The sequence below is a fragment of the Numida meleagris genome, chromosome 5 (genome assembly GCF_002078875.1).
Source record: "Numida meleagris isolate 19003 breed g44 Domestic line chromosome 5, NumMel1.0, whole genome shotgun sequence".
NCBI lineage: Eukaryota > Metazoa > Chordata > Aves > Galliformes > Numididae > Numida > Numida meleagris.
The window spans coordinates 56413417-56422632 of NC_034413.1; the positions used below are offsets into that span (position 1 = coordinate 56413417).

Sequence of the window (9216 nt, forward strand, 5' to 3'; positions counted from 1 at the left end):
CGGGCGCCAGGGGGAGCCCCGGGCCGGGGGAGTGGAGCCCGCCCCGCGCTGGTCGATGTTTGCGGCCCGGCCGCCCCTCGCCTGAGGGGGTCCCCGTGAGTTCGTGCCTTGGCGCATGGCAGCCGCTGCAAAGCGGTGCCCGACGTGGGGCCCGTCCCAGCTCCGCACCGACCCAGCAGCCGATGCTGGAGGGGACTATTAACGAGTCGGGATGTTGTAGAACTGCCCGATGGACGCTTCGTGCCGAAAAAAAATGCTTCAATAGAGCTAAACGCGAGGAAGTTCCTTTGGGAATTTGGAGGAAGGGGCCGCTCCGCAAAGCGCTGAGCCCAAGGTGCGCTAGGGGTGCTCGCAGCTCGTGGGGCACGGCCTCGGGTACCCCAGCGGGTGGCATCCCCGCACCTCGCTCCTCGTTAACTGCTTCCCTCTGAAATGCACCAGCACCCGGCCAGCCGCCGGCACCGCCTTTCCGCTTTTAACAATGCTGCAGCGATGCCCGTGACTCCAGGCCGGTTCCTCAGTCTGACAAGCTGCTGGCGCTACACACGGCCCCCTGACATCTCCCCAAACCCCCTTCCACACACATGCTGCCCTCACACGCATCTGCCAAGACATCGAGGGCTCGGGTTCTCCCCAAAACCAGGGGAGCAGATGAGCATACAGGGCTGTGCTGCTGGGGATGAGGAAGTCAGCTCTGACTCTTGCCCCACCGCTGCTGCCCCACGCCGGCACACTCCTCAGCATTGCAACAGAACTGACCGCAGCCCTGTTGCAACCCCCAACCACTGTGGCACAGGAAGGCCCGCAGGCCCGGGGACGGGCACTCAGCCGTGGTCCAGAGCCCCCCAAGAGCTCTAGCATCACCTGCCCATGCGGAATTCAGTGCCACCGGTACCAGGAGTATGGGCACAGCTCATCTGCCTGAGGGCACCCGCCTCACCCCAGAGCTCCGACGTGAAGTCATCGCCATCAGCCAGACGCACTCTGTTCACTGCCGTGGGTGTGCAACCGCTTTTCCCTGGGTGTGAATGAAGAAGGGTGGTGACACCCGGCCGGCCCCTGAGCCAAGGCGGCTGCTCACCGAGGGCCGGTCCCGACTCGCCCCTGGTAGCCCGGCACGTCGGGGATGAGCACGGCTGCGTCCCTGGGAGCGCCTCGGTGCCCGGTGAGTCAGAGCTTAGGGCTGCAGCGAGGGCTGGAATTACCCTCATTGTTCCGCACGCAGCAGGCGTTTCACAATTCGCTTCATTTCGTCTGAACCAGCAATTACACGGTTTCAGCTCGGCTCCAGCACAGAGAGCCCGTGGAGCTGGGGCACAGCCAGCACCTGGACGCTGCTTCGGCAGGAGGAGGGGGAACGCGCAGCACAGCGTTTTGTTCCCCTGCATCCCTGCGGTGCACAGGGCTCTGCCACCTGTGCTGTCTCCAACCTGTTATACTCCTTCCATCAACAGTTTGGTTCTTCATCCCAGCTCTCCAGCAGAGTGGTGCACGAACAGACCCAGGCACCTCCTGGAGAAGCAGCACATCCTTTCACACCTCGAGGTGCCAACAGCTTGTCGTACAAATCTTGCAAAGTCGGGGGCACTGCTCACTGCCCGGCTCTGCCACTTGTGCTCTAACCCGCACTGTAGACTGCTCATGCTATAAACGCCCCAGAATTGATTGGCACGAGGCAGCATGGTGCCAGGAGACACAGGAGACAACCAGCACCAACCCCTTGGCATCTGGGAGGTATTTCAGCCAGCACCTCAGCAAAGATTTTCATGGCGAAAGTGGACCCCACCACTCTGTTTCACACAAATTAGCTCACAGGGCTCAATTTTTGATGCCTCAGTGCTCCCAGCCTCCCTCCCGCTCACAGACTGCATGCATCAGCATGGGCTGTGCTATCTACAGATCTCTGAGGTCACCCAAAGGACGCTTATAGCATGGGGTATGTAGGCATTTCTGGAGTCACACAGCCACCACGGCACTCTGTGGTCCAGCAGCAAACCCAGCCTGGGGCAGCTCCGTAGAGGCAGCAGCTTTTTGCATCATCTTGGTGAGCCCCACCTTGCTCATTTAGCCCAGGCATCTCAGCAGGGCTCCGGGTGTGCTGTTAGACGCTGGCACAGCCTTCACAGCAGCAGCACTGCCTTCAGTCACTTTGCACCTCTTCATCGTGAAGGTGACACTCGCCAGGTGACTCAGGGACAAAGAAGGGCCATTGTGAGAAGGTCATTTATGTTCAGCTTTCAGCACGAGCCGAGGGATGACAGCACCTTTCAGTGAAAACTCATTAGGTCAGAGGCTGGGGCAGAGGCAGGGCTGGCTCTGCATCACGGTGGGTGCCGCAGGGTGTTTTAGGATGGACCAAGCACCGGTGAAGTCACAGCAAAGAGACTCCGCCAATGAGCCACCTTGGAGGCAAAGATTCAGCTGAGCAAACGCACGCAACATATATGCGGGTTTATGCAAATTTATGTAAACGAAACGGGCGGGGCCGTCCTCCCCGGAGCGCGGGTGCCACCCCCGGTATAAGGCGGCAGCGGGGCCGGGCCGGCCGAGCGGAGCTGCGGTGGTTCGGGCAGAGGAGCTGTGCGGCAGCGGCAGCGGCAGCATGGTGAGTGCCCGGCCGGACCCCCACTCCGGGCCCCCGGACAGCCCAGGAGGAGCCCCCCGGGGCGGGTGCGACCCCCGTGGTGTCGGTGCAGCCGGGGTCCCGCACCCGGTGTGCTCCTCCGTCCGCGCCGGGCTGGCTGCAGCCTTTCCCAGGCTGCTGTGCCCGCTGTGCCCTAGGCAGGGGGGCATCGGCGCGGGGAGAGCTGCGTTTAGGCTGAACCCATCCCTGCTTCTTCTGCACCCTTTAACAGCCACGGCTCCCGCAGAAACATCGTACTTCTCGTGGCCGTCCCGAGGCGCTGACAGCAGCAGCGGTGCTGGCTGCTTGCTTCTGCTGCAGAGTTTCCTGGGGCTCACCGCTGGCTTTCATGTTACAAAAGCTGTTGGAGCTGCTGGGGGGGGATGAGAGAGTGTCAGTTCGCTCCTCATTCCTCCGCTTTGGGAGGGATGGTGAGAGCCAGAAGTCCATTTCTCTAAGGTTGTCAAGGGCTTGTTTCTCTATCCCTGTCCCCGCTGCGTCTGAGCAGTGCTGAGAGTACCCTGGGTGCTCCCCTCGTGCGGCCGTCGGTGCTGCACCCAGTGCACAAAATGGCCCCACCGCCTTCCTGCCCGCTGACTCACAGCGGGGCACGGAGCGCTGGAAATCCGGTTGGGTTTGGATGCTCTGCCCGATGACACATTCCAGTCTTGGCAACAGCAGGACCGAGGCACTGGGTTATTTTGGTGCTTGTCAGAAGGGCTGCAGCCTGTGGGGTGTCTCACCTGGAGGGAGGGAGGCTGCAGGACCGATCTCAGCCCGTTGCTGGGGGACCCTTCTGCATCATCAGCCTTTGGTTCAGCTGCAGCGTGCAGCGAACGCCTCCCACTCCAGAGCTAATTTAGGGAAGTGGAGCCTCCAAGCATGACAACCATTCAGCGCTGCAAACTAGTCCCTTGCCAGGCTCTTGTTCTCAGTGCTGTCACATCTACAGCTCCCAGAGCACGGGAGATGCTCTGCCATCACAGCCCTGCTCTGGAAGTAGCAGATGGACAGGGCCAAGCCAGCTGCTGCAGGGCTCAGCCTTCCAAATGTGTGTGTTTGTGAAACGGAGGAGATGCCCCCTGGGTGTTCCCAAGGCTGTTGGCTGGGGCAGAGCAGGGAATGTGCCGCATCTGTGGTCCCCACTGGGCTCTGATCCTGCTTATCCCTCCCCAGCGCGAGTGCATCTCTGTCCACGTCGGCCAGGCCGGCGTCCAGATGGGCAACACCTGCTGGGAGCTGTACTGCCTGGAGCACGGCATCCAGCCCGATGGGCAGATGCCCAGCGACAAGACCATCGGTGGAGGGGATGACTCCTTCACCACCTTCTTCTGCGAGACCGGCGCCGGGAAGCACGTCCCGCGGGCCATCTTTGTGGACCTGGAGCCCACTGTGATCGGTGAGTGCTGAGCTCGGGGTGCGTGGCAAGGGGTGCAGCATGGCAGTGCTGCTGGCAGGCACATTCTTCACACTCGCTCTAACTGCAGAATAACCCAGGGCCTCCTATGACCTCTCCCCGTGGCCAGACTTGGCTCTGATGTTGTGCTCACCTCTCCTAGATGAGATTCGAGGAGGGGTCTACCGGCAGCTCTTCCACCCCGAGCAGATGATCACCGGCAAGGAGGATGCTGCCAACAACTACGCCCGTGGGCACTACACCATTGGCAAGGAGATCATCGACCAAGTGCTGGACAGGATCCGAAAGCTGGTGGGTAACCACAATGGGGGATACATGCCCCTGCACTGAGCTCTGTCATGGTGCATGGGGTGGGAGCAAGAAGCAAGCCTGCTGTGGTGGGAGGGGTCTGCAGCTGCCCCAGCAAAGCTCTGAAACTTCCCTCCAGCAAATGTCATAGTGCAGAGAACTCTCACTTACCTCCCTCTCTCTGCAGGCTGACCAGTGCACAGGCCTCCAGGGCTTCCTGGTGTTCCGCAGCTTTGGAGGTGGCACTGGCTCAGGATTCACCTCCCTGCTGATGGAGCGACTCTCTGTTGACTATGGCAAGAAGTCCAAGCTTGAGTTCTCCATCTACCCAGCCCCACAGGTCTCCACCGCTGTGGTGGAGCCCTACAACTCCATCCTCACCACTCACAGTACCTTGGAGCACTCGGACTGTGCCTTCATGGTGGACAACGAGGCCATCTATGACATCTGCCGCAGGAACCTGGACATTGAGCGCCCAACCTACACCAACCTCAACCGTCTCATCAGCCAGGTTGTGTCCTCTATCACTGCCTCTCTGAGGTTTGATGGGGCACTCAATGTCGACCTCACTGAGTTCCAGACCAACCTGGTGCCCTACCCTCGCATCCACTTCCCCCTGGCCACCTACGCCCCGGTTGTTTCAGCTGAGAGGGCTTATCATGAGCAGCTGTCGGTGGCCGAGATCACCAACTCGTGCTTTGAGCCGGCCAACCAGATGGTGAAGTGCGACCCTCGGCACGGCAAGTACATGGCGTGCTGCCTGCTGTACCGCGGGGACGTGGTGCCCAAGGACGTCAACGCCGCCATCGCCACCATCAAGACCAAGCGCAGCATCCAGTTTGTGGACTGGTGCCCCACTGGTTTCAAGGTGGGCATCAATTACCAGCCGCCCACGGTGGTGCCGGGGGGAGACCTGGCCAAGGTGCAGCGCGCCGTCTGCATGCTGAGCAACACCACGGCCATCGCCGAGGCCTGGGCGCGCCTGGACCACAAGTTCGACCTGATGTACGCCAAGCGCGCCTTCGTGCACTGGTACGTGGGCGAGGGCATGGAAGAGGGGGAGTTCTCCGAGGCGCGGGAGGACATGGCCGCCCTGGAGAAGGATTACGAGGAGGTGGGCCTGGACTCCTACGAGGATGAAGAGGAGGGCGAGGAGTAGAGCGGCCGCCTAGCGGAGGACCTTGCTGCTTTTCCCGTGTCACCTGCGGAAACCCTTTGCAATAAACCGTTTGAGAACCTCCGTGTCTCCCAGTGACCCCCCAGCTGTGTTGGTTTCTTGCCAGGTCAGGTGTGTGGTGCGTGCTTCAGTGCTGCTGCTGCTATGCTTCCTCCCTGCATGCTCTGCTCCTGCTCCAGCTGCCTGCACAGCTAAGAGCCCTACACTTGTGGCTGAGGACAGGACGCACACAGTGCTCTGGATAAATCCCCGGCCAAAGGGACCAGGAGGAATTCTTACAATGTGATGGGAGAAGCACCAGGCTCAGGACCTGAAACCAAAGGGTCTGGCAGAAGAGGGGCATGAGTTCCCCTTGGGGTAGCCTGCAGTTTTTTTCAGTCTTCTCAGTGTCGTTTTGGTGCATGAGAGCAGGGACTTGGGAAGGCACTCCAGAGGCTGAACTCAATAGGAAGAAATGGTTAAAGTAGGAACAGCCTGGCCATTGCTTTTTCTCATGCTGGAGCTGATGCCAGAAGGCTTCAAAGGATCCCCAGTGGCTTTGGTACTATTTAATACCTTTCCTGAGGTAGCTTCTAAGGATGCCATGGGCACATCCTGATGGAACTGCTCCCTTTTTCCCTGCTCGAGGGGGGCTATTCCTGGCCCCAGGGCCTGATGCTGTTTGTTAGGTGGGGGAGTGCTGATGCCAGCACTGGGACTCCATCACGGAGCACTCCTGCTCACTCCCAGCCTGGCTCTGCCACCCCTGGGGCACAAGGCAAGCACTGCCTGCCCTGCATTGGCCACGTGCTGCCCAGCACTCAGATGTCTGAGCACCAGCGCCTTCCTCCAGCTGCAAACAGGAGATTTGTGTTACCCATTATCCAGTATGCCGGGACCAGAGATTAATTTTCCCTGCTTAACACTAATGCTCCAGCTACACTGACCCCCAGGGACTGTCCTCTGCTGCCCTCCTCCTCCCAGCATGCACCCGTGTGTCTGCTGGAGGGGAAAGTGTGAGCCAGCAGTGGGCTGCATCGAGTGCTGGAGCAGGGCCAGGCACAGACCCACTGTGCAGGGCACAGTGGCACTGCTCCTCATGGCTGTGACCGGAGCCCTGGGCTCAGATTGAGCCATGCCAGCTGCTCAGAGCGGAATTGCTGCCCCTCATACCAGGCACTGCTTCCAACAGCTCCTGAGATCTGAGCACGGGGCAAGGAAGGACCCTGCTCCTCCAGGAGTAATTCTGCCGCTTTGGTACCATCTCCCTGTGCCCTCAGAGTGACGTGACTGCTGCCAGAAGCACGCAGTGGTTGCATTTGTGTCCTGTTCCCTTTTTTTCTGGAGGTTATCCTGCACCTCTGAACTACACATCCCTGTAGGGAGGAGCCAGCAGCGTCTCCTACCATGCACAGCAGAACACAGAGCTTGCGGGGAGCTCTAGATCCCAACAGAGCTTGCAGTGAGGGGAGGCCGATGGGGGGACAGTTGAGGGGCTGCTGTACCCCATCCTGTGGCTGAACCCCGCAGGCCTGCAGTGCCCTCCTGATACCACGGTTTCCTTCCCGGAAGCAGAGGGAGAGCTACCCCAGTCCCCCCACTTCAGGGTTTCTCATCCCCTCTGCCAACTGCGCAGAGACTCAAACACACTCCAGCTACCTCCCTGCGAGATCCCCCCCCCTCGCCGCATGCAAACACCCTCCCCAAATAAAGGGGCGTGGCGCCAGCAGGCCCCTCCCCCCCATAAGAGGTTCGCTGCGGCGGGGATTGCCGCAGCCGCAGCTCCACACCGAGCCCCGCCGCACAGAGCAACCGGGACAGCCCGGGCCCGCAGCCGCAGCATGGTGAGTGTGGGTCGGGCACCGCGCACTGGGCACGGCGGCGGGGAGGGAGCCCACGTAGCCGCCCCGGTACCGGAGGGGGGAGGCACGGCGGAGCCTCTGCGACGCGCCCCCTCCTTCCCCACCGTGACCTTGGGCAACCCCACCGGCCCCTGCCCGGGGGCAAAGCGCCCCTGCCGGCAACCCCCCCCGCCAGCCCGGAGCGCCCCGGTGTCCCCCAGCCGCCGCAGCGGGTTGTGGAGCTGGGGTGACCTCTCCGGTGGCGTCCGGTGACCGACGGCCGCGGACAGACGGGGACAGCTGCCGGAGGGGGGGTTGGAGCACGGGCCGGGCACCGGGGGCACGGGCGAGGGGCGCGGCGGAGCTCCCCCCACCGCTGAGCCGGGCCGCCCCGCCGGGGCTGGCGGTGGAGGGCGGGGGGTTCTCTCCGGTCCGACGGATCCCGGCTGCTCCTGGAGGGTGCGGGCGGCGGCGGCGCGGGCCGGGGCCGATGGCCAAAGCGGGTGATGGGCTCAGCCGTCGGGCCCGGGGCTATATTTAGCGGCACTGTGCCCTTCGTCTCACCGGGATGGGCCTGTCCCTGTCCCTGTCCCTCCCGGCAGCTGCAGTCCTGGCACCCCCCCAGCCCTGCCCGCAGCGATGCTGCACTGGGGCACCGTCCCCGGGCGGGTTTTGCAGCACGGAGCTGGCCCCTAGCCCTCAGTGATGCCCAGTCTGACCCTCCCTTCCCCTCCCCAGCGCGAGTGCATCTCCGTCCACGTCGGCCAGGCCGGCGTCCAGATGGGCAACACCTGCTGGGAGCTGTACTGCCTGGAGCACGGCATCCAGCCCGATGGGCAGATGCCCAGCGACAAGACCATCGGTGGAGGGGATGACTCCTTCACCACCTTCTTCTGCGAGACCGGCGCCGGGAAGCACGTCCCGCGGGCCATCTTTGTGGACCTGGAGCCCACTGTGATTGGTGAGCGCTGAGCTGAGGGTGTGTGGCACGGGGTGCAGCCCTGGGCAGGCAGCAAGCAGCTGGTGCATACGTTCCTGCATCCTGTACCATGTGTAACCCCGGGAGAAGCCACAAGCCTCCACACCAGCTGTCATTACTGCAGTGTCCTAGAGGCAGTGGTGCTGGTAGTCTCTGTGCGAGCATGGAGAGAAACCAGCCCGACCGGCACTGCGGCTCTGGCTGTGTCACAGTGGCCGGGCAGCTCCCCGTGAGTGGGAGAAGTTGAGCTCCCGTGCAGGGTGGTGGCAGCAGACTCTGCTGGCAGAGAAACCTGGCACCTGCAGGGCCCCGCTGACGTACGGTCCTGGCAGGTAGAATGGGAGGAGGATGAGGGATGGGCACTCAGCTGCTTGGCAGCCAGCTCAAAGCCTTCACCGTCCTCAGCCTCCCCTGCTCTCTCCTAGATGAGGTGCGGGCTGGGATCTACCGGCAGCTCTTCCACCCTGAGCAGCTCATCACTGGCAAGGAGGATGCTGCCAACAACTATGCCCGTGGGCACTACACCATCGGCAAGGAGATCATCGACCAAGTGCTGGACAGGATCCGGAAGCTGGTGGGTAACCACAAAGGGGGGTCACATATCTCTGGGCTGGGCTAAGCCATAGTGCTGGGGCTCAGAGCCCTGCTGTGCCAAGAGAGGGATTTGCAGCTGTCTGTGGCAGAGATGGAACAGGTCCTGAAGGACTTCTGCAGTCCGGTGTTGACATGAAGATCTGTGACAGAGCAATCTCACGTGTTTCTCTCTCTGCAGGCTGACCAGTGCACGGGCCTCCAGGGCTTCCTTGTTTTCCACAGTTTTGGAGGTGGCACTGGCTCAGGATTCACCTCCCTGCTGATGGAGCGACTCTCTGTTGACTATGGCAAGAAGTCCAAGCTTGAGTTCTCCATCTA

The 9216-nt window shown here is 61.9% G+C and overlaps 2 protein-coding genes across 2 annotated transcripts; both read left to right on the forward strand.

Moving 5' to 3' along the window:
* Nucleotides 2462–5583, forward strand: LOC110399194 (tubulin alpha-4A chain). Its single transcript, XM_021397467.1, has 4 exons — nucleotides 2462–2605; nucleotides 3800–4022; nucleotides 4183–4331; nucleotides 4516–5583. The coding sequence occupies exons 1-4, from the start codon at nucleotides 2603–2605 to the stop codon at nucleotides 5485–5487; spliced, it is 1347 nt and encodes a 448-aa protein (XP_021253142.1). The 5' UTR covers nucleotides 2462–2602; the 3' UTR covers nucleotides 5488–5583.
* LOC110400232 (tubulin alpha-5 chain-like) lies at nucleotides 7158–9214 on the forward strand (the record flags this gene model as incomplete). Its single annotated transcript, XM_021399943.1, has 4 exons — nucleotides 7158–7328; nucleotides 8064–8286; nucleotides 8730–8878; nucleotides 9077–9214. Coding segments are annotated over exons 1-4 (666 nt in total), but the record flags the coding sequence as incomplete, so codon positions are not given.